Below are 24,506 nucleotides of genomic sequence, written 5' to 3'. Positions count from 1 at the left end.
TAACTTTTGGAATGACTTTCCAAAGCCAAGAAGAACTGTCTGACTGAAATGCAAGCACGGCACCCTATCAGTATCAGTAGTTCTACCCATCCCCACCCCACCCTGGATTAACCCTGCCATGCAACACAAGATGAAGCCCTTTTGAAACTCTCTTCTAGTTCTCGTCTCCCTTCCCTCAGCAAGGCTATATACCCATAGCCTGAACATTCCTCCTGAGGATAGAAACAGACATGTAAAATTGAGCATGATTGCAACCACTAAAGTCAGCAGCGTGAGCTTGTTAAGTACTATCCTGAAGGCAGGCATGTGTGTCTGGCTGTGCGTGCATGTATGTAGGGGGCTGGACTGGGACCAAAAAACACAGGCGTTTTTTGTCTTAAATTGGCCCCTAAGCCCTTTCCGTATATTCTGCTGGACTCAGTCCTCTGTGTTTATTGAAGATGGATCAATGGGCCGCCCCGTCTAAACTGTGGGCCAGCACCTAAGAAAAAACAAATAAACAAAAGAACAACAACATTGGCCCCTGGGGACTGCTGGCCCACCGGGAAAATACCCCGTATGCCAGATGACCAGTCCAGCCCTGTGTGTATGTGTGTGGTCTGGCTACGGGGGTCTATAGCAGGTAGGACCATCAGCCTCTGGGCTTCAGCGGAGCACGGAGCATATGGTACAGTCAGGGCCACAGACGGGGGGAGACACACCAGTCAGTTGTCCTGGGCCCAGGGACCCAGAATTGGGTCTCTGTTACTTTGTATGCACTGAGAGGGGGTTGGGTGTCCTTTCAGATGACCTTGTCCTGGGCGCGACCAAGGCTGTCAGTGGCCCTGCGTACAGTAGACTGAAGTTATTATATGCTTTGATTTATCTTCATCGCTTGAGGGGTAGTTTGAGTCTGAGGAGGGTGTGGATTATTAGCATCAACTGTCAAAGAGGGGGAAGTTATTTATTACGCAAATTAACAGCAAAAGTGTATCAGATACCATGGCCGCAGGGCGTGGAGGAGTTTTTTCCCAACTCTTTCTGCACATGCCACCTAGTCTATATACCCCTTTGGGCATACCTATTTATTACCATGTACTAACTAACAGCAGAAGTACACAGAAGCTGTAATTTGCTGTGTGGACATGTCTTAATTAACCAGCAGCATTGTTATCCATCACCACAGACAGCAAATACTGGCGTTGCCTGTTGAGACCGCAGACGACAACCGACAACCGACAACCGACAAGATTCTAAATGGCTCCCAAAAGGAGTCAACGTGCCATCTTTTGTCTTTTGTTTCAGGCAGAGGCACAGGTCCAGAGCCAGACATCCTGTATCGTCCAACAGACACTTGCTTGTCTCTTGTATTTCCCCCTCCATTTTTCTTGAAGGCGGTGTCTGACAAGAGCCCCTAAGAGGGTGAGGGAAAGTTCATAGAGCTGTGATGTAATGTGTGGAGTGTAACTGTATATCGCCAGATCAAGAGTTCACCCCTCAAGAGATAGATAGGCGTCTCCCATGGGTGTTTTAGTCTTGGTATAGGCCTATATAACAGATTATGGAGAACATCTTCTGTAAGTATAGCATCACATGAATTGATTTCAACATGGCCCACACTGCCTTGAATTGTTGTCACCTTTATCGGTTGCAGTTTCGGATGCAATAAGAAGGTAGTAAGTGACGTCAGGTAGACATGGGGTTTTAACAGTGCATTGAAACGTGTTTAAAAATGCATACGCTTTGACAGCTCAGGTTCACTAGACCGAGTTATTGAGACTAACAAAACATGGAACTGGATAACATCAGAGAGTGTTACACCATGTGTGTGGTGTGAATCCCACTTAGCTTAATGATACTTAACAGACCACTCAAATGTAGTAGAAATTAGCCCCCAAAAAACCCTGTACACCCAAGGAGGGAATCAATCGGTACAAAGTAAAAAGTATTTAAAAATGATTAAATATGGACAAAAGGGACCCATTCATTATTCTCTTCAAGTAAGGCACACATACACATTCTACATTTAAACATTGCACATGGAATGTGTACGTTTGCTCATCTATACACTCACCTACTCTATAAGTGACCCATTTCTTATACAAGATTTGATGAGATTTTTATAGCCATGTAAGTGTTTTACCAGTATAATATGTTTTTTTTCCAATATGGGTAATATGCTTATTGGTGCAATGTGAATATACAATACAGTATAGTCTGGAGATGGCATCAGTGTTGCTGATGTATCTAATAGTCTAAATTAACTTTTTTCCATCACCAGCCAAAGTGACTAGATGCTAGTCGTACTAGCCAAACACACACTCACCAATGGGTCAAAGTGGCTAGTAAGTTGTTTCTTTGTACTAGCCAAACTGAAATTTCACCACCATTTGGCTGGTTGGCTGGTGTTAATTTAGAGCCCTGAATAGAGACACTGCTGCCTGAGTGTGTGTGGGCATCTGGTGATGAGAGATGTCTATCCTATATCCATTCCCACCGGGGCCATTTGGTTCATCACTCCATCGCCACCATGATAGCACACTTGGGATATGCAAAGAGAAAAAGCAGTATTTCATGGTGCACTGTCAGGGCCAAGGTAAAAAAAACAAAAAAACAAAAAAACTTGTATTCATATGACATTATCCATAGGAGTAAATGAGAAGTCTAAAGGATTTTGTCTGTGTTTGAGGGAAAACAGAAAAGAGAGGGAAAGGAAATGAGTACAGTCAGGTGCGTGTGTGTGTGTGTGTGTGTGTGTGTGTGTGTGTGTGTGTGTGTGTGTGTGTGTGTGTGTGTGTGTGTGTGTGTGTGTGTGTTTGTGTGTGTGTGTGTGTGTGTGTGTGTGTGTGTGTGTGTCAGACACCGACATGCGCGCACACACACACACACACACACACACACACACACACACACACACACACACACACACACACACACACACAAACACACACACAGAGAGAGAGAGAGAGAGAGAGAGAGAGAGAGAGAGAGAGAGAGAGAGAGAGAGAGAGAGAGAGAGACAGAGAGAGAGAGAGAGAGAGAGAGAGAGAGAGAGAGAGAGAGAGAGAGAGAGAGAGAGAAGGAGAGAGCGCGAGAGAGCGCGCTGTGAGGTTACAGCTGCATGCCCTGTGGACTCTTTCTGAGGTGGACTTGTCATATCAGCATATCGGATATCTCTTCATCACCTCCAATATTTATCACGTCTAACCAAAACTAAAAGCCATGTCAGGCAAATTATGTTATCTCATTTCATTTGACACGACCGCCCCTAAAACCATATAGGGCCTAGATTTCAGAAGTAAATGGACCTATCCCCTGCCAACATGTTCTTTGAAGAATGTGTAAAATGAAAGGCTTAGCCCCTGTAGGATGGAACAAATTACATATAATAAAAATGTTATTACATGCAGTAATTTACGTAGGGACAGATTTTTTTTTTTCAAGCTTTCAAATGTAATGTATTTCATGTGTCATGCATGTGCATACAGTAGGCTACAGCGATAAAGCTTTTCTACCACAAAAACAATCTAACACAGAGTTTTACTATTTTGATTGAACATTTCTCTTCCGATGTTTGTCTCAAATGTTTTTGCCAGACAATTTATTATCTGTTGAGATGTAAATATCACATTTAAATAATAGCCATTATTTACACTGAATATTACATTTACTATTTTTCCTTAATCCATATGATCTGGAGCATAACTTAACATTGATATTAGGCCTATGAATAATGTGGTGACAGTTTATACAAGGTGATTCATGTGGCTGTACATATTTGGTTCTGTGGCGTGCACAGACGTTTTTTTTTTGGGGGGGGGGGCAGGTGCTCAAGGGGAGTAGGGGGCAAATGGAACTTGCGGCTGCCGGCTATAGAGGCTACATATTGTATCATCACATCCTTTTGATCATCTAGTACATTGTAGTAAACATTTAAAAAACAAACAAACAAACAAACAAAACTTCCAAATAGGCCTAGGGCACTTTTTGTCCAGTATGGCAAATGCACTTTAGCCCCACCTCATCCCTGTCTGTGCACACCTATGATTTGGTTTATGGTACACTGCAACAATTCTAACTGAGGCATGCATTTTACCCGAAACATGGACTTCATCAAAAGTTCTTTTGCATTTTGACTACACTTACAATTTCCAATATATTGATAAAGAGTGTAACAAATCAGCACCATTTAACTTATAAATCCCATCTCACACACAGCATACACAACTGGCAATATCAATCGTTTTGATGTACAGAACTAATTTCTGCACCATTGAGCATGCAATATTGTTTTCCCTAACGTTGTGAAGGACATAAGGATAGGCAGACATGCACACAGTTTTTTCTGCGTCTCTCTCAAAAAGAGAGAGGGAGGTTGACCTTTTTGTAGGTGTTCCTTCCTTTCCATCATGGTCCACACCATGGCAGGTGCACTTTTAAAGTTGACTAACACAGCACCCTTGAAGCAGGACAGGCCCATTTCTCAAGTCCACATCTTTGGTTGATGAATATGCAGATAAAAGTTTCTGTGTTCATGGCGCTTACATCAAAACAGTAACATTGAATGACTCGGTATTAAACTAAATAACACTTCTTTACGTGTTGAGACTAGTCGTGGCGCTGAAAGGAGAAAAGTAATTGGGAAGTTCTGAGCAAAAGCTGTTCAAGTGGTCAGACGAACTGTTCTTTCCGGACAGAAAAGATCCGCCAATGGATGTTTTACTTTGAGAATGATCATCCGCCGACCACGGCGTAAGATCACCAAGGTTTGGAAGCTGGTGCGCGTAAAAGTAACTGGTTTGGCCGGAGAGCAGGTTGAAAGAACACGGCCCCGGGAGAGGCAGCGCGCACGGCAAGGCAGACGACACATAGGACGTGGTCGCGGTCATCTGGTGATGGTGTTCCCCTCCTGGAACAAAGTAAGCGCTCTCCTGTGCGCTGGGCAGCAGCCTCTCCGAACTGGGAGACACGGTGGAAGTGATGTGCGAGCTGTGGGAGAGCAATGATGCTGCGTAACTGCTCTGAGAGGACCCAAGGAAAGGTGGTGAACTCGGGTGTGAGTGCACAGAGTGCTGCAGGGCTAGAAGCGGAGGCATCGGCCAATAAATGGAACCTGTGAATGACAAACCCCCTGCAGAAGCGGGTGCCATCCTGGGCCCTCGCTTAATGCCCAGCTTGGCTCTGGAGGCTGCGGTTGAACGCCGGCGGAGCTTTCCCGTGGTGCCGCCAATGAAAACGTCTTCACTGGATGGATCCAGCATCCAATAGTTTCCCTTTCCTGGGTCGTCATAGTGGCGTGGGACTTTGACAAAACACTTGTTTAGGCTCAGATTGTGTCGAATGGAGTTTTGCCATCCTTGCTTGTTCTCCCTGTAGTATGGGAAGTTTCCCATGATAAATTCATAAATACCATTTAGTGTGAGGCGCCTGGATGGACTTTGACGAATTGCCATCATGATCAAAGCGTTGTAGCTGAAAGGAGGCTTCTCTGGTTTACCATTCTTCCCTCTTTCTCCCTTATCTGCCTTCACCTCTTCTCCCTCAGCCGCCGTTTTTTTCTCCCCTTTTTTCTTCTTGTCGCACAGTTTATCCACGCACGTAGGACCAGAGCGCACTTTGCAACTTCTCTTGTCGTCGTTAAAAGCAGTCTTTCCATCACGGAGAAGAGCGCTTCTCTGGTTCTGATCGGAGAAAAAATGGTGCCTGGAGAGGTTGTTCACACCTCCGGTGAGCGACGCGTTCATGGCTGGATTGCGCTCATTCATCAGCGCCTCACGCTGAAATAACAAGCTGCTTATACTGAATGAGGACTTCTGAATGAGTCTTGCTGCTGGAGTTTTCACTCCCCCCATGTTCAGCATCGTTTTCTTGAGAGGTCCGTGATGTACTTTTTTGGATAGCACCAAACGCCCGTGCGTAAAGTTCAGAACAAATGAAACGACTAGCCTCTCCAGTCTCCACGTTGAGACTCATATGACACTAAACGACTTCAAGGCGCTGTCAATCTCCGTGACTGATCAATGAACTCCGGTGCCCAATTATAACACTTCCTAAGAGCGTGAAACTCTAGCCCCTCACCTGCGCTTTGCCCAAGGGACCGCCTTCTTCGCCCTGCCCTCCCCTGTCTGTTTACAGAACTGTTTGGCCATGCGCCCATGGAAGAAGAACTGGTTGAAAGGTGTGTGTGTGTGTGTGTGTGTGTGTGTGTGTGTGTGTGTGTGTGTGTGTGTGTGTGTGTGTGTGTGTGTGTGTGTGTGTGTGTGTGTGTGTGTGTGTGTGTGAGGGAGAGAAGTACACCAAAGTATACACACACAAGGAGGTGAGAAGGTAAACAAACTGCTGCCATGCGCTAAGGTGATCCAGGGAACCACACACACAGCACACAGTCAACAGCGAGGCAGCTCAGTACATGCAGAGATATCTGCCCGGGGATACCCTTTATTCTGCCTTGTGCACTTGACAAGAAAGGTACTGTTAGTGTGTAAAAAACGAGTGCTTTTCTTTCTTTCTTTTCCCCCATTTTTTTTTTTAACACATTTGCCCTTTCCCAATTTTCTCGATTTGATATGGATGGTGGCCTTCACATGAAATGTTCAAAGGCGTTCCTGCTGGGAATGTTCATTATGACCTGTACAAGCATGATAATAGTAATGTAAAAAAGATGATTGCCCCCATTTCATCTGATTTTGTGAATCTATCAAATTACGAGACAAACAAGCATATGTGCTCAGTTTTATTTTAGTAAACATCACAAAGTAGGCTAATGCTAGACTGAGGTAGGCCTATTTCCTTTACAGCTTATGATATGATAATAGCCTATACGTTTTCATGGCTTTGCCATGTTGTACCTGTAATGAACAAAGCGTACATCAAGCCGACATCAGAGATTCAAGTAAAAGTAAAATGTCAGTATCGTGTTTCCATTCCCAGTGCAAATTTGTGGAGCAATCGGACAATATCAGATGACCCAGTCCCCAGTCAAGACTTGAGACGTTGTATTTCAGGATAAAGTTTGTTTCCAGGGCACTCCGTACTGCCCAGGTCTCTGTGTCCAAAGATGGCATAACTGGAGCACAGGTAACCCAGAGATATTCCCTGCTTTAGCAGTAATTTGACAGATGACAATGCTTCTGGGGAGGGAACTTCATCTGAGAAAATAAGAGAGAAAAAATGCCAGGAAAAGCACGGAAAACAATTAATTGTGCAGGCAATTACGCACGGGTTTAGATAATATCAAACGATTCGTTTAACCGGGGACCTAACAGCCCAATACCCTCGTATATAAGGCTGTTAAATTAGGCCTACGTTTTACTAGTTCAAAATGAATCGACATATAAGGCGCACAGATAAAAAAAAATGTCCCCATGGAATGCGTCGCCAACAATGACACATGGTGACTTTATTCTTTTTGTTTTGTTTTCAAACATTCCCAAGCAAAGAAAGTGAAACAATGGTGCCACCCACTCATTAGAAATACAGTGGAAACTATTTGTTTCTCTTACTGTTAAAGTTGCCAATGAAAGCGATGCCGACTGAGTCCTGGTTATGTCCTTTGCTGTGCGCTCCCATGACGCCCCATCCGCGTCCCTCATACACTATTCCATTTTGTGCGACCAGGAAACTGCAGAAGAAAGTTCAGTTTTTTAAAACAGGATAAAAAACTCATTGATATACTAACAAGACGTTTTTTTCTTTAAACAAGGAAAGGGTAAAAGTCCAACGAACTTGTATCCGATGTCGTCAAAGCGCCGCTCTTCCATGTGCATCCTCTGTATACGGGCCACTACTGTGGCACAGTCTTGCGAAGTGTCACCGGGCCGGACGACAGTGTGGTGGATAACTACTCTCTTTGCGGGTTCTCTCAGTTTCTTTGTGCTCCGAGGGCTGGTAGCTCCCCAATCAGCTCGAGAAATTAGGATTACTATGAATCATTAGGGGAAAATAAATCAGCATGGCAGAAACCTAGACATCCACACAATATCGAACGTTTAGGGAATAGAATATAGGCTCTTACCAGCTTGAGCATCCATGTCTGCTGCTCTGTTTTCAGACTCGTTTCCCTACAGTTAGTAGCAGATGTTGACTTTGAGCTGAAATGTTTTGGTGTACTAACACCTCCTCACTACGTTTTGACATAGTTTATATACATTTGCAAACCATGTGGTGTCCAAGGGCAAGCCGGAATTTGACAACACGGAACAAGAACTTGGCAGCGGAGTTACTTAATCGTGTACTTTCCTTTCCCACGCGTGCTGCATGGAGCACTTCGCTTTTCACAAGAGAACTCCGTTTAACATGAGATTATGATTATATGGCGGCAGAACACTTCCCTTAGGCTGCTGTTGTTGATCTTTTTTTGCAAGTCACTCCCATGTATTCACAGACACGGAAGTAGTTACATTTGTAATAACACCTCGTCGTGGTGTTTGTTTAGTCATTCAAAATCACCTGCGCGCGATGGCGCAAACCAAAGAACTATTGTTTTCCCCATTCCATACCAGTAAGCAATTTTAAATTATACTAAGTGGATATGCATGGCAGCATTACATAGCTACACATCCTTTGCTTGGGGAAAAACACCCGACCCAACATTAACACACTGCGATTAATTAAGCCACATTGATGTCAATAAGACAGGTATGTCAATAGTAAAATGAGGACAACATACTTTTTTTCTCACTGGTTTTAATACCCTTTCATGTTTCTAAAAAAATAAGCAATAGTACTGTTAAAAGTATATCAACAGTACACATACAAAATGTGTAGACCTCGGTTGACAATGAATTTTCAGATGGCAATAAAACACAGAACAAAAAAAAAACCCTACCCTTCTCAAATGTGGAATTAACAGTTAGGCCCACACAAGAGCACCTGATTCTAACGTGACAGTTCTTCAGCAGGCCTTTCCAGCCATTTGATATCGACAAAAGTTTCTTTTGTTTCACAAATGCCAGCAGGGCTGGGCCAGGGCCTGGGCCTATGCCTGTGCCTTGGTCTGGGCTGCCCAGTGCAGGAATGAGACTTCCTCTTCTTCACTCCGTCCAGCGATGCCCACAGTGAGGCGCCGTGCACACATAGTAGAGTCGCATGGCATCCTAGAAATACATAAAGACAGGACAAAAGAAGATTAAACACTGCTGTTTAGTGACTGCATAAGAAATCAAAATCAAATACTACATTTCTTTTTATTGATGACCGTCTTTTGATCTTGTGAGCTTCAACAGCCATTAAAATGAGACAAACAAACTGTCTGAGAGAAAGCATTTCACTCCTTACATTCAAATTTCAAAGACAGTGTCCTTGAAAAGTGTAGAAGACGCGCTCACAACATCGCCTGTTCTTCAAGGTTTTATAACTGGGTGCTGAATCTCACATAAAGCAAATTAATTGCAAAGGTAAAGGACAGCGCTCTTTGGGTTTTCGCTTATTTATTCACCAAATGAATGGCACATTTGTGGGCAAATAAATAAGAACAATCTGAAGACTGCTGCCCTTTTGCACTGTTTTGGATTACGTTTTGCTATTTACCGTTTATAGACCAGCTGCTCTACGTCAACACAAACATTGCTTGAATTTCAAATATGAGGAAACAAAACACTGCACGCTATTGAGTAATGCTCTCTTGAATGTGTAATTGGATAAACCGGCCCAAGTTGATATGAAGTGGAGGGAGTCGATCTTAAGAAGGCAGACGATGCTCTGACTCATCAGTAATGGATTTCCTTACAGAAGTTCCAAGATGTTACCTCATAGGCGCCAATGACTTGTGTAGAGGGGTTTTGTAATACTGTAACACTTATCATGCCATTCAGAAAAAAAATATCTCATGTTATGGTAGTTCTCGATTCTTATACTTTTCATCATTTTAAATTGTTTGAACAGCCTAAACTCAAAACTCGAACTAGAAAGAAACGAGCAAGGGGCATTTAGTTTCTTATAATGCAGGGGCGCTTTGGTCTTTAATATAAATGAAAATCAATTTGGTATTTGATGAAAAACATTGAAACATTCAATTTGACAGAACCATTGAGACTACTTTCAAAAGGTAAAGATAACTAATTTGAACATTAGTATTTATCTGACAACACACTGTTGTCAAATTTTGCGAGACCCTCCCCGAACGATTGCCAAAAGTTTGATGACCCTCCGATCGACTTTGTTAAAAAAATGAATGACCCTCCCCTGCCAAAATGTCAGATGGTCCGATCAATTTTAGCAAAAGGCGTCAATCAAACAAGAGGGGCTACTTTGGAATTATTTATATTCTCAACAAAGAAAAAACTGACGTAACCCTCCCCTATTCCGGTGACCCCGGAAATAAATAACGAACAGTCCCTAAGTGAAGTATTCTTAAAGGTGTACTGTGTAATATTTTTTGTAGTTTATTTACACAATTCATGCTACCTTTTTCATGAATACTTACCACCAGCACCAAATTTTAAGTATTCATTATGACTGGGAAAATTGCACTTTTCATACATGAAAGGGGGTTCGCCATTTTGAATTTCCAGAAATATATTTTTTTAGCAGCAAAACCTACAGTACTCTGATTATACTAGTAAATATTGGTTCATTATTTAGTAACTATTCATTAATAGATCAAATTTGGTAATGGGCAGCACAGTTTCAATAAGCAGCATAGTTGCTGTACCCATTTTGGCCACATTTTACACAGTGCACCTTTGAACAATAAAAATGTATGAAAATCAGTCTGTTTTAAGTTGGTGGACTGGGCGCACACTTTACTTTACCTCAGCTTTCATGCTGTGGGACTGGAAAAACACTGCCTCCTTGTGGCCACACCTGAAAACACAGGACAATATCATATATTATAGCCCACACCAAAGAATTGCATTCAGACATGGTTTTCGTCTTTATACAGGACATTTTTCATCAAACTTGACTGGCAAAATATAGCCTGAGCAACATTAAAAGCATGAATGAGCAGATGTTGACCTCCTTTAGCAACTCTCCATGGGGATTACACAAAGTTGAAATATATTTGTCTGCTGTAAAAGATTAGATCAGCTCAGACCATTGGGGGCACACAAATGCCTACTTCCAGAGAGAACACGATGCACGAAAAGTAATTCTTTCTTTGGAGCCAAGCCAAGGGTACTTACTTAGGGCACGGGTGGTCCTCTGTCCTGGGTAGAGTCGGATCCTGGGAGACGTCTGCAATGATCTGTGTTAACTCACTGAAAAGTAAAGGAGAGAGAATACTCCATGAAGGGCTTCATATAAAATGCATCCTTTTCACAAGTAGAATAACAATGCAACAGTGACAGAGGCAAGTCGCAGATTTAAATATTTTGGTAACCAATGTATTATGAAACACAACACCACCCCATTAAAACTGTGAATGATTAGGTCTCCACTTAAAATGAATGAAAAAAAAAAACACACACAAAAACAGACAGACAGACACTTACTCGACTTCATGGGTGATCTTGTTGACATATATGCAGCTGTTGTCTGCCTCCTGCTGATAATCACAGTTCCTGCACTGTGGCACACACATTGAACAGGCAGACATCAAATCACAGTCTCAAGACAGCCTTCATATCTCCTCCAATACCAAATTAGGAGTCCTGAATCAAACACTGCAAATTATTTGGTTCTTCCCAAGATAAAAAAACTTACATTTAGAAGTGTTAGATATTTTTTCTTGTTTTAAGAATTGATTTCTCATTTTAAGAACAGTATAATCTTATATCAAGTGAAATAGTACTTCTTTGTCTCAAACAGGCAGGGAATCCTAAAATGAGACAGTTAACACTGAAAATTAGATGTATGACGCTTCTCCTCCTCATCTTCTCCTCTCCTCATCAAAATAAGTCTTGTTTTAAGATTCAATAACAAGCTCAACATGCTTGATTCAAGAGTCACAGAAAAATTATCTTAAAATACACTTTATTCCTCGGATTTTAAGGAAATGACAAATGTTTGTTCAAAACTGCAATAGTCTTACATTACATTACATTGCATTTGGCAAATGGGTAACACTTGCTATGAAGCCCATATCTATAGCGCATTATGAGCGCATTTATAACAAATTATAATGTACATTATAATTACTTACAACGCATTACGACTACACCGATGATGTTTCATGATGCTTTATGTTAACAGTAATGAATAACCATTAATCTAGCTTATAATACTTTATAAATCCAAGGGTATTATGAGTGCTCATGACTGGATATAAACTACAGGCTGCCTGATGGGTCTTACAGTACATTATGGTGCATTATATATGTGCATTATACAGTGCATTATAGATGCATGCATATGAACTTCACTTTACTTAGAGCACACATTGACGACTTATGATCTCACATGAAACATTATAGCATCGTATGAGCCCTTATGACAGTTTATCATCCAGGTCTGTGCAAAGAGGGGTATAGGTACTCATAATGTACTATAAGCCCCATCAGGCAGCCTGTAGTTTTTAGCCAGTCATGAGCACTAATGACACCCTTGGATTTATAAAGCATTATAAGCTAGATTCATAGTTATTCATAACTGTTAATATAAAGCATCATGGAGCATTATGAGTGTAAGGTTAAATCATTGGCTCTGCGCAAAGGGGTAAACGCATTGTCTCTTATGTCACAATGTTCAGTGTGGGTCACTTTTGTGATATCAGCCTGTCCAGTTAGGAAGCAACACTGCGAGTCCATTTGACTACTGTTGTGCAAATTTAACAAATAGAAGTTAGAAATGGTAAAGGTAATATAAGCAAGCCCCAAAACAGAGTTATCCTGTAGGTGGTTTAACAGCCGATCTCTCTTTTTCCATCCTTTCTGGCTGTTTTTTGGTCACATGCATGTTTTCAATGTCCCACCCCTGGAGTTACCATGGGTTGGTGTCTATCACCCACTAAGTTTTCTCAGCTGTTATTCATCCAAGATACCAAACCAATGTGTGCTGTGGCAAGAAGCAGAGTGTCCAGGTCATGGACGAGATGCCAAGAGATGCCGTTAACACCAGGGGATGTATGAGACTAGAACGGTTTTAAAATTTAGAAGCGGGATCACCATCTCCTTCCTTGGGACAGATGGCACAAGAAAAGCACTGCCAGAGCCCTGAAAAATGAGTTTTGCAGGGTACTGATGTGCATGTTTCTGCTCAACTGGTCAGAAATAGTCTTCATGAAGTCTGTTTGAGGGCCTGGTATCCACAAGTGAAGCCTATGCTTACAAAGAGGCAAAGAGAAATTTGCATGAACCAAAAAAACATCAACCATTGGTAACATTGATGCTGTTGTTGTTAATTTTTCTTCACATGTGAAACTTCAGTTATGATGGAAGAGGGTATTGGCCCTGAATAATAAACCCACATTACAATTTTCTAAGCATAGTAGTAGATCTGATTTGAAATTGGTGCCATGCACATAAAGTTAACCGATTTATTGTTTTCACTTGGGTCATCCAACTTGCTTGACCTTTGTCTCTTAGGTCCCTTTTGCTCTTTACACCACCTTATTGTGACACATTAGCAATATTTATAATTAGAAAAGTCAAGAGCTAGATGAAAAGTGTGTTAATATTAAAGGTTTATTCATTTTCACACATGTTTTTTTTTTCTCGTGAAAAACGGTTTGAAAATAGCACCCCCCATCAATATTTTGTAACTTTTGACCTGTATTATGACCTTGAACCATTGTACTTGCATAGTTCACAGACCTAAGATCATTAAATGATGGGTGGGGAAAAGCAATTTCTTGGGTGGGTGGGGGGTGGGGGGGTGGGGGGGGCAGGGGTGGGGGGAGGGGTGGTAAGATTTTTAAAAAAAAAAAATACACAGCAGTGCTTCAAACATGTGGTAGCATCAGAAAATCAGGGCTATTGTGGTAGGCTATTTGGTAATTACACCCCCCCCCTAGTTTAATGTGGCGAAAAAAAGAGTTGAAAGAGTTGAAAAGCCCTTTTCACATCCATCGATAGGCCTACCACAGTAAACCCAAAAATCCGGGCTGCGACTATGACTTGCATTGATATGGCTTAATAAAACTGTAAGACTAAGCGCAACAAAGACAAAACAAATCCAACACCTCCAAGCAGCCATGATGCCAGTCAACTTTCGCATTTCATTCATTCATCAATATCATTCTTATCCTGACTGCACTGAAGCTGGCTGGTGACGTGCATGGGGTGGATCACTGGGGTGGATAGTCATTTGTATTTATTATTTTAAAAGGAAACATATTCAGTTTCGTTTCACTTAATTTATTTTAATATGATCAATATGTTGTTGTGAAAAACGTTTAATATTTTTAAAAGGTCATACTACATTATATTTTATTCCCATCCTCGGTTTACGTCACCCAACGTTCCGACGTCGATTGCGTCAGTGCAAGTGAGAGTTCAAGGTTGAGTTTCAAACCACGAGAGTACCCTCACGTAGAGCTCTACGCAGTCTACGCAGTAGCATTGGAAGACGAAGAAGACAGGCGAAGGAGTGGCTCAATCAAGGTAAGGGAGCGTAAACGTTAATATATATACATATATAATTGTTATTTTCTCGCTAACATCGCGTTTTATTAAGGGATTTCCTGTGACTGTTTCTCAAGTCGACTGGACTGGTCACTTACTTAGCACGCTAGCTGGCGTTTGCTCGTGCATTCATGGCTGCCAACTTCCAGTTTTGAAAAAGGGATTATGTGGTGGGGTGAAACCCAACCCAAACATGTTCGCGTTATTAACCAGAAGTGTGTACGTACTTCATATGATGGTATATGTTAGTTTTATTGGATGCATGTACTTTTTATCGCTGTGGTATATTTTGGCCAACACTGAAACAGCATGTTTTTTTCTAGCTGACTAATGGGGCACTGCTAGCAGAGTTGGTAGCCTTGTCGTTTGGCGGCCATTTTAGCATTAGCAACACCCGCGGGCATCTGTTTCCGATTTGAACAACCAAATGCATGATGTTCCGAGAATACACACACGGTTATCTTCATTAGATGCATGTACTTTCTTATCGCTTTCATGTTTTATCGTTATAGCCTAACACCCAAACTGCACGTTTTTGGTTATGGCTAACACTCAAACCGCATGTTTTTGGTTATGGCTGACACTCAAACCGTATGTGGCACTGCTAGCAGAGTTGCTAGTCCTGTAATTTTGCGGCCACTTTAGAGTTAGCAACGCCCGCGGGCATCTGCTTCCGATTTGAATAACCAACTTTATGCATGATATTCCGAGCATACACAAAAGGTTTTATTTGTGAGCAAATGTGTGTATGTTGCTGCAAAAATTAGTAGTAGCTATGTCCGAGAGTGGGCGCACGATAGCCTGGTTATAATCGACTTTCAAAGGTGTTGCGTGAGGGCACGGCCTGGCTTGGGGCACACCGACTGGATTGTTAGACCGAAGTCTTGCAAACCAATTGGCTAGAGCTCTAATCCTAGTCTGGAATTTTCCATCACGACTCGCTCGCTGTCTGCACGACTACAGAAGAGTGTAGGTATTGAGTGTGCATGGATATCCACGTTTTTCCCCCGCTAATTAATTCTGGCTTTGTGTTTTTGGTATAGCCTGCCGCCTAACCTGATGGCAATGGATGGCTTTGATGAAGCCACTCGTTCGGTATTGGAAGGTAAGTCAAATATTTTTTTTTAGGTTAAAGGGACACTGCAGGAAATTGTCAAAAAGGTACTGCAACTATGCTGCTCATTGAAACTGTGCTGCCTATTGCCAAATTTGATCTTTACATGAAACTTTACTAAGTAATAAACAAATATTTTCTAGTGTGGTCCAAGTACAGTCATTTTTGCAGCTAAAAATGGCTATTTTTGTAAATTCAAAATGGCGCACCATGAAGAAGATTCCCCTTTTCATGCATGAAAAGTGCAATTTTTCCAGTCATAATGAATAATGAATGCTTAGAATTTGGTGGTGGTGGTAAGTATTCATGAAAAAGGTAACATTAGTGAATGGGCAGCATGAATTCTGGAAATAAACAACTCAAAATCTCAGTGTCCTTTTAAGAGATTATAATTTTTCTGTATTTTTCCTATTATTTCTCAAGAAGCGTCCCCAGCACAAGATCCCCCTGTGCCAAAAAAGACAAAGAGTGGCACCAAAGCAGCCATTCCATCATCCAGGTCTTCCTCACCGGCACCCATGACTGTGATTGCTTCACCAACCATGCCTGCAAAAGATGTTGCTGGTAAGCCCTCCTCAGCACACTTCTCAGCCTGTAGACCTTGTTTATAAGTTTTGCAAAACATTATTTGTATTTAAACATTTTATTTTATTTGTATTTTAAATTTTCACTGTGGTGTTACAATGTTAACCTTAAAATGTCTTTGTTTATTGTTGTTTAAGCGGGTCTCGACAGTCTGAAGATGCAGGCCAGACACTACAAAACCTTGAGCAACATGTACAACAAGCCCAACGCAAAACCCAATCAAAATGATGTGGCGCAAATTCTGGACCTCGAGTTCGAAGCAAGGCGGGCCTTTATCGATTCCGATGTTACCAAGGAAGAAGACCGACCTGCAAAAATCCTTGATGCATATCCATGCTTTAAAGATGTTCAAAACGTATGTTTGGTTTTTTCTTCTTATCTGAACCTCAATTGCTGTGTATGTTGTAAGCGTTTTGAACACAGTACGTGTTTTATGATGTTTCAGGCCATGGATGAGCTACGGCGCATAGTAGATGGTACTAACCGCAGATGCATCGAGGGCGTAAGAGGAAGATGGACAGAATTCTGCACGAAGGTGCAGTTCTACAGCGTGTGGAAGAAAGTCCTCAAACCCCCTTTTCCTTTGGATGTTCGCAGTGGTAAGTTACTGTTCCATATCTATATGCAGTGAATGCCTAAGTCCTTTTTAAGAAAGGTTGCCCTCAGAATATAAAGACCTAAATATATTAGCCTCTGAAGCACATAAAAACATGCAATAAGTTGTATTTAAATGTTAAGACCCTCATCTTGCATTGGAATGTGTTCATTTAACTCTTAACATACCAAGACACTTCATAAAATTGTCTCGAATCTCACGACCCTGAATGTTGTGAAGCGCCAGGACCAATGTTGCACAATGCAATGTCCAGCATCAATGGGTTTACAGCATTCTGACCATTCTTTCTATTCTTTAGTGGATTTCACACTGGCCCTCTTCAATGCACTGCCACCCCTCTTCCCCTCATCCGTTTTGCCACCAAAGAAGCTTGCTTGCAGTGAGGCACTTATTCATATACTGAAGGTAAGCAAATATTTCCCCAGATTTAAGCAAATTCATTCATTCACAAAACTGTAAAAAAAAAAAAATCTAAAACTTTGCATCAGCTTGTCTGTTATTAATCTATACTACATTTATTACATGATGGGTCTGTTACCCTATGCAGTCAGCTGTTTTTGACACTTACTGCTGATAACTGCTGAGCTGACCAGCTCTCTCCACTTCTAAGAGTCTTTTTCAATGTTCATATGTGCGATTCTCTCCCTTGCTCATGAGTTCCCTCCCTCGTCGTTCACTCAACTGCAATCATGTTCTGCATTTCCCTACACGGGATGTTTGATATGACTTGTTCTCGGTATACCCCCGTTTTTATTGCACATTTCCAGTAAGGAGAACGAGGAGATATGCATATAAAAGACTACTGCTTATTTTGAGAAGGTTGAACCCACATCTTTGCTCTTGAGGCGTTCAGCTCTCCTTTTTGAAGGGGCTTTTCCATTGTTTACAAGCGATTTTATTTCCTTGTCCAAATCCCCTTCTCACCTCAATTGGCTCATCATTTATATGCAGTCTCATTTGTTATTTTCGCTGGTTATGTCAGCATGATATCTTAGTCAGCTAACAGCCAGTTCTCGGCAGCGAGCTGCTGCTATTGTTTAGCCTAGGAATCTAGATGCCCCCATCAGCCGGGGCCAGGGCCACCAGATGAGGGAACTGGCCAGTGACGCAAAACCCTGAGTTCCAAGCCATTTCAGGACAATAAAAAAGTTGTGTGGTGTTTCTTGATGCATTCCTCCCTCCCCTATTGTAAATAAATGTTTTTAGAATCTTAAAGTTTTAAAATCTGCAAGTTGCCGACGTTAAACATTTGTCTTCTCTCTGCACATTCTTTTTTTTTTTTTTTTGCTCCAGTCAAACGAAGACCCTGCCCTCTACCTGCAGAAGCGTCCTCTCTGCTCCCCAGTTCTGCTGTTTGATGGCTCAACTACCATCGTGGCTGTGGGTAACGTACCTGTTACAACCCTCAAGCAGGAAGATTTTTCAGAAGGGATGTTGGTGTTGATGGCCTACTATTATACATTGCACCTCACATACCCAAAATGTGTGGCAACCCTGCTCTCTGTTATTCAAACGGAGGTCATTGGTGACGCCCTCCATGATAAGGATGCCACTAGTTCATACAAAAAAGCAATGGCCGAGTGGAACGCATTCATTGAGAAGTAAATCTGTCAGTTGTTGATTACTGATTGTTACTATTGCATTGTTTTGTGTGTTTCACAAGTTAATTGCTGTTTTTTGTAATTATTCAGTGGGTCTAAGGTGTTGGTTTTTGACCAATACCCCACCCCAAAGTGAAATTGAGGCAGTGGCTGAGTCACCGGGAAAACTCTCCTGCTCACTTATCCGAATATGGGGACTTTGAGTGGTTCAATTTTGCTTCGGAGTGGGGTATCCCTTAATAACGCCTGTATTTCAGGATACAATGTTGGAAAAACGCTACCTCATAATGTCAGAATTTAATTTCCTTTTATTACTGTGGTCCCAGTACATCTAAGTTGTTTGTCTTAAACATGTACCCCAATCCTAAGCGAAATTGAGTCACTCGCTATAGTCCCTGGAGTTGTGCAAGTGAGCAGAAAAGTTTTTCAGGTAACCCAGCCACTGTCTTAATGTGACCCATCAAAGAGCAGAATAGAGAGCGCGCTTCTGAAGGTACAAGACTGGGTTAAAGCAGTCTTTGTGTTGCCAACGCCCATCACAGCAAATATGCTCAGCAAAGCAATTGTCACCTATATTACCATCTTTAAGTAGTTGCTGTACTCTAAGGTTACTATTTCAAGGCTCAATTTCACCTGGGAGTGGGGTATACCTATCCTGTATTTCAGCATACAGTGTTAAAATGCTGCTGCATAAGGGCTGAGAGAAATGTGAAGAGATTTATTCGAAGCCTGTATTTCAGGATGCAATGCAAAGCAGCAAAATTATCTCAAGTGATCTCAAGCGTTTTTGCTGCCAAATTGAGGCTCGATTTCACCTGGGAGTGGGGTATCCCTTACGTTATACGCATCCTGTATTTCAGCATACAATGTTAAAATGCGAAGAGATGTATTCAAAGCCTGTATTCAGGATGCAATGCAAAGCATCAAAATGGCTGGTTCACCTGGAAAGCTCCTGCTCACTTATCCAAGTCTAGGGACTTTGGTGAGTGGCTCATTTTAAATGGGAGTGGGGTATCCCTTAAGATTTTTCAAATATTTTTTTTCTGTATTTCAGGTTGCAATAGTGGAAAATTGCTACTTCATAAGGGCTGAGAATTTAATTTCCTTATATTACTGGCGTCCCAGTACATCTAAGTTATGTCTTAAACATATAGCCCAGTCCCAAACGAAATTGAGTCACTCGCCATAGTCCCTGAAGTGGCGCAAGTGAGCAGAATTTTTTTTCAGGCAACCCAGCCACTGTCTGAATGTGTCTGATCTGTCTATCCTGTATTTCAGCATACAATGTTAAAATGCTGTTTCATAAGGACTGAGAGAAATGTAAAGAGACTTATTCAAAGCCTGTATTTCAGAGTGCAATGTTGGAAAATGCCGACAACTGTGATTTTGTGTGAACAAAGAGGAAATAATAAATGTTAATTATGTTAACAAGTCATTCTGGTTGTGTTTTTTTGTATATTGTAAAAATGCTTTTAAGGTTTATAGCATGAAGACCGCCTCGTTTCAAGATCATCATGGATCTTGGTTTAAGACAGAATTCAGTCTTTCTGGAATACTGTACTCTACATTTAGTGTTTCCTTTACTGATATTGAGCTTAATTTGCCAAAGGAAAAAGTGTAAATGCTTGTATTCAGTACATCTCACTTATTTTGAGGTAGCAAAAAGTTGCTTTTCAAGATGTATAATCTTAAAACCAGTATTTTAATATGCTTGTTTTCAGTATGTTTCACTCATTTTGAGGTAGCGAAAAGTTGCTTTTCAAGATGTATAATCTTAAAACCAGTATTTTGATATGCTTGTTTTCAGTATGTTTCACTCATTTTGAGGTTGCAAACGGTTGCTTTTCAAGAAATTTAATCTAGTATTTAGTATATTTCACTTAATTTAGGGCTAGAAAAAGTTGAAACCCAAGTCATTTCGTCTCATAATGAGCATATTTGTCTTGTTTTAAGCCTTCCAAATGCCTCCATTAAATCTAGAAACAAGTCTTTCGGAAATCTTATTTTAAGAAATCTTACCAAGTGAATTTCACTTGCTGCATGGACAGATTTTTTCACTTGTTTTGAGTACTTTTCCCCTTAATTCTAATGTTTTTCATCTTGTTTGAAGACCCCCTTAATTTGCAGTGAATGCCCCAACACTCCAACTAGTCTAGTCGTGATCCCCATAGGCCCCTATACTGAACCCAGAAATGTTGAGTACCCTAAAGTTTTATTGCAGAAATGTCATCTATAGGTCAAATGAAGGGGATTTAGCTTGGTTGCCCAAAGTTGCACTTTGGGCAATTTGCGTAATTAGCATAAATATATTGTTAAGGTTAAGACTACTGTAGGTGAATAGGCAAAAAACTTAAATCATAGATATCACCTTGAAACTTTCTCAGTTGATTACTGGTAATAAGAGAAGAAAAAAATGTATTGGAAGTTTTCTGTATTTTGATGTTTAGATATGCAAATGAGGGCATGAATCATCAATTATTTATGGGCAGTCATGGGTGAGCATGGGCAGTCATGGGTGAGCGGTTAGGGCGTCAGACTTGCATCCCAGAGGTTGCCGGTTCGACTCCCGACCCGCCAGGTTGGTGGGGGGAGTAATCAACCAGTGCTCTCCCCCATCCTCCTCCATGACTGAGGTACCCTGAGCATGGTACCGTCCCACCGCACTGCTCCCCATGGGGCGCCACTGAGGGCTGCCCCCTTGCACGGGTGAGGCATAATGCAATTTCGTTGTGTGCAGTGTTCACTTGTGTGCTGTGGAGTGCTGTGTCACAATGACAATGGGAGTTGGAGTGGAGTGGAGTTTCCCAATGGGCTTTCAATTATGCCCTAATTTGCATACAGAGGAAATCAGCTTTGCATGGTAAAACCAGACTCAAAATTATTTTTCTGTGGGTAAAATATGTATATTTGGGGTTGAGTTAGTGAAAACCTTTTGAGGAACCTGGTCAAGAAGCAGTTTGACATGTACCGTAAATGGATGAATTAGGTGTTTCATGCTTAACCGCAGTACTCTATGCATGTACATACGTACAGTGAACAAATGCAAAAGAGCTACGTATACAAACATTATACAATCATATCAGTTAAATGTTAATCAATTAATCATGATGGCATTATTCAATAATTTGCATCCCTCACCATACCATTTAAAATGTTTTGGGGGGACCTTATCTTACTAAACAACAAAAATAAACCACACACAGTTCATAAGGATGAATACCAAGAAGATAATGAGACTGAAGAGAGTGTCAAAACAAAATATGGAGATGGTGAAGGTTATGTGGTTGTTCTATGTGTTTACATGTGTGCGCGTGCTTACACAATGGTATACAATAATTAATGGAGTAATTCATACCAAACATGTTCTATTAGGCTCAGGTTAGGACTCTGTGCCAGTCAAGTTTATCCACACCATACTCTGTCATCCATGTCTGTTTGCAGTGCACCAATGCACAAACAAGGTACACTACATAGTCATGTTGTAAGAGGAAGGGGCCTGCTCCAAACTTTCCTTCAAGGTTTGGAGCATGGAATTGTCCCAAACTGTTTTGGTATCCTGAAGCATTCAAAGTCCATCTCACTGGAACAATGGGGCCAAGGCCAGCTCCAGAAAACAACCCCACATCATCATTTCGCATGCACCAAGTTTAACTTGGCAGTCCAAAATATACCCTTCTCCTGGCATCCTCCAAAACTCAGACTTATCCATCAGATTTCCAGATGCCTGATGCATCACTCCAAAGGCCTCCTGAAGTCTACAATAATCTCCAGTGGCAGTGTGCTTTACACTATCGAGTCTGGGGGTTCGTTTAGCACTTGGTGATACATGACTTGGGAGAAGCTTTTTGGCCATGGAAACCCATTCCATGAAGCACTCTGCACACTGTATTTGGGCAAATCTGAAGATCACATGAAATTTGGGGCTCTGTAGCAATTGACTGTACAGAATGTCGGTGACATCTTTGCATTATGTCCTCCATCAGTTTATGTGGCCTACCACTTCAGAATGGATGAGTTGCTGTTGTTCCAAGTGTCAATTTTCTTATAATTAAGCTGATAGTTGACTATGGAATATATAGAAATGAGAACATTTCACAACTGAATTTGTAGCACAGGTGGCATTCTATGAGAATAGAGTTCACGCATGAATTCACTGAGCTCCGGAGAATGGCCCATTCTTTAACAAATGTCTGCATGCCTGAGTGCTTGATTTCATACACCTGCAGCCAGGCTAAGTGAATAGGACACCAGACTCTGATCATTTGGATGGGTGAGCGTATACTTTTGGTAATAAAATGTAGTTATTCTGCATCTTAGTAGTAGGAGGTAGTAGGTAGTGAAAGTGCTACAATCAGATTTTGCTCCAAAACGTTCTGCTACCATATGTGATATTTTAGACCTTAAAGCCCTTCCTCAAACCAGTAAAAATAATTACTCTTGTATAGTTATTTAGTGTTTGTATACACAAGCATGCTGTAAATAGTTATTCTACACTGCATGCCTGCATGCTGTGTACATTATGCAGTAGGCCTATGTAATACATGTATACTGTATACATTTATTGTATGGGGAAATTCCTTAATCTATCCAGGTCAAAACTTATTCTTGACCAGGTTCCTCAGAGGGTTTTCACTAACTCAACCCTGAAATATACATATTTTACCCACAGAAAAATAATTTTGAGTCTGGTTTTACCATGCAAAGCTGATTTTGTGTGTATGCAAATAGGGCATAATTGATTATTCATGCCCTCATTTGCATATCTAAACATCAAAATACAGAAAATATCCAATACATTTTTTTTTCTCTTATCACCAGTAGGCCTAATCAACTGAGAAAGTTTCAAGGTGATACAACTTTGGGCAACCAAGCTAAATCCCCTTCATTTGAGATGACATTTCTGCAATAAAACTTTAGGGTACTCAACATTTCTGGGTTCATGAAATCACGACTAGACTAAACAACGTCAACGGTACAAAGTTGTAGAAATCAGGGATATAGCCAGGGAAGAAAGTAAAATATCTTTGGTATGGCTTCTCTGAATCAGTGTATACCCATGATCATTCAAACATAAGGCAGTTATACTCAGAATGTATGGATCGGAATGAATGCAAGAACATTGTTCTGAAAGCTGAATGTTGCTGGTGAAGAGATGAGATGACCACAAAAATAAGCAAAAAAATGACTTACTGCATATAAAAGGATGCGATTTTCCTTGTCCTCCTTTGGATACAACATGTTATTGCTGCGAAAAAACAATGACGAAAAACATGGAGTAACTACATGGCAAATCCACTACAAGGCATGTGAGATTAGGCTACTCCATCGCTGACAAACCATGTTTGACCTACACATGCATGCATGCCTGCCTATGCCATTAGGAAAGAAGTTAGCACAGTGATTTTAGTAGGCAACAGAAGTCAACATAGTTAAAGCATGCAAAGCATAGCTCAAGTTTAAAGACGACCCTACGCATAATGGACAGCATAAAGTGTGAAGTTGATCATATCTTGTTTGAGGAGTGCGTTTATCCAAACAGGTAGCCTATACCTACAACAAAGCTAGATATTTCTCAGGTAGGGGTGAGCCAAATTAGCCCCATTTTATTTCCTATAGCCTAAGTAAAGTCATAATCCTTTACAATGGTAGATGGGCAAGCTGTCTTTAAAATAGATTGAGAGCAAGTTGATTACAGCCGTGTTGTTGTTCAGCTTCCTTACCATTCCTGACAGAACCGAATACCGACAAATCCCGGCTCATAGGTGCCACCCTCAAGATCCATTTCTGTGCGTACCGAAAACACGTATCACGATAAATCTGTTGTTTTCCACGGGTTTATATAGCTAAGAAGTATTTCACCGAAACACAAACATACACACGCTGACTTCCTACCGCTTGGCTATGGAAAATGCCGCTGCTACCGTAGACAAATCACTTGGGGTATATTTTAGCCATGCTACTTTCGGTGGCGCCAACTAGCTGTGGAGGTCTTTACAGCAACCCGTCTGTCATGAGTAGCCCAACTCGTGTCGTTAGACACATTTTAGATTTTAGTTATGCAAAATAGTAATTATGTGCTATATTTACGTTGCATTTTAAATTCAAATATG

General features: G+C 41.2%; 4 protein-coding genes across 5 annotated transcripts; 1 reads left to right on the top strand and 3 right to left on the bottom strand.

The window, feature by feature from the left end:
• Window positions 1-4,574: 4,574 nt before the first annotated feature.
• On the bottom strand, window positions 4,575-5,840 carry foxg1c (forkhead box G1c). Its single transcript, XM_063204594.1, has one exon. The coding sequence runs from the start codon at window positions 5,838-5,840 to the stop codon at window positions 4,575-4,577; it is 1,266 nt and encodes a 421-aa protein (XP_063060664.1).
• An 871-nt stretch (window positions 5,841-6,711) lies between these two features.
• Window positions 6,712-8,354, bottom strand: pglyrp5 (peptidoglycan recognition protein 5). The gene is made up of 4 exons (XM_063204449.1): window positions 7,994-8,354; window positions 7,705-7,900; window positions 7,482-7,600; window positions 6,712-7,127 (listed from the first exon to the last, which is right to left on the bottom strand). The coding sequence occupies exons 1-4, from the start codon at window positions 8,007-8,009 to the stop codon at window positions 6,958-6,960; spliced, it is 501 nt and encodes a 166-aa protein (XP_063060519.1). The 5' UTR covers window positions 8,010-8,354; the 3' UTR covers window positions 6,712-6,957.
• A 299-nt stretch (window positions 8,355-8,653) lies between these two features.
• polr2i (RNA polymerase II subunit I) lies at window positions 8,654-24,362 on the bottom strand. Of its 2 annotated transcripts, XM_063204447.1 has the most exons (7): window positions 24,117-24,362; window positions 23,587-23,641; window positions 11,412-11,485; window positions 11,103-11,177; window positions 10,731-10,782; window positions 8,986-9,074; window positions 8,654-8,951 (listed from the first exon to the last, which is right to left on the bottom strand). In XM_063204447.1, exons 1-6 carry the CDS (start codon window positions 24,176-24,178, stop codon window positions 9,012-9,014), a joined length of 381 nt encoding a protein of 126 aa, XP_063060517.1. In that variant the 5' UTR covers window positions 24,179-24,362; the 3' UTR covers window positions 8,654-8,951; window positions 8,986-9,011. The 2 variants fall into 2 exon arrangements, with proteins under 2 accessions (XP_063060517.1, XP_063060516.1); XM_063204446.1 differs by having other exon boundaries at window positions 8,654-9,074.
• On the top strand, window positions 14,035-18,915 carry LOC134453657 (uncharacterized). Its single transcript, XM_063204445.1, has 7 exons — window positions 14,035-14,459; window positions 15,524-15,585; window positions 16,018-16,158; window positions 16,317-16,534; window positions 16,625-16,778; window positions 17,094-17,200; window positions 18,089-18,915. The coding sequence occupies exons 2-7, from the start codon at window positions 15,540-15,542 to the stop codon at window positions 18,398-18,400; spliced, it is 978 nt and encodes a 325-aa protein (XP_063060515.1). The 5' UTR covers window positions 14,035-14,459; window positions 15,524-15,539; the 3' UTR covers window positions 18,401-18,915.
• Window positions 24,363-24,506: the final 144 nt, after the last annotated feature.

This window comes from Engraulis encrasicolus, chromosome 8 (assembly GCF_034702125.1).
Source record: "Engraulis encrasicolus isolate BLACKSEA-1 chromosome 8, IST_EnEncr_1.0, whole genome shotgun sequence".
Classification (NCBI taxonomy): Eukaryota; Metazoa; Chordata; class Actinopteri; order Clupeiformes; family Engraulidae; genus Engraulis; species Engraulis encrasicolus.
This window is presented reverse-complemented; position numbering and strand designations above follow the sequence as displayed.

Coding starts and splice junctions, on each gene's coding strand:
- foxg1c (XM_063204594.1), bottom strand. CDS start 5,840: ATGCTGAACATGGGGGGAGTGAAAACTCCAGCAGCAAGACTCATTCAG.
- pglyrp5 (XM_063204449.1), bottom strand. Junction 7,601..7,704: donor TTTGACGACATCGGATACAA/GTTCGTTGGACT, acceptor TTTCTTCTGCAG/TTTCCTGGTCGCACAAAATG. Junction 7,128..7,481: donor TTTCATTGGCAACTTTAACA/GTAAGAGAAACA, acceptor TTATTTTCTCAG/ATGAAGTTCCCTCCCCAGAA.
- LOC134453657 (XM_063204445.1), top strand. CDS start 15,540: ATGGCAATGGATGGCTTTGATGAAGCCACTCGTTCGGTATTGGAAG. Junction 15,586..16,017: donor CACTCGTTCGGTATTGGAAG/GTAAGTCAAATA, acceptor TTATTTCTCAAG/AAGCGTCCCCAGCACAAGAT. Junction 16,535..16,624: donor GCTTTAAAGATGTTCAAAAC/GTATGTTTGGTT, acceptor ATGATGTTTCAG/GCCATGGATGAGCTACGGCG.
- polr2i (XM_063204446.1), bottom strand. CDS start 24,178: ATGGATCTTGAGGGTGGCACCTATGAGCCGGGATTTGTCGGTATTCGG. Junction 10,783..11,102: donor GAGGACCACCCGTGCCCTAA/GTAAGTACCCTT, acceptor CTGTGTTTTCAG/GTGTGGCCACAAGGAGGCAG. Junction 9,075..10,730: donor CCCACAGCATGAAAGCTGAG/GTAAAGTAAAGT, acceptor ATGTATTTCTAG/GATGCCATGCGACTCTACTA.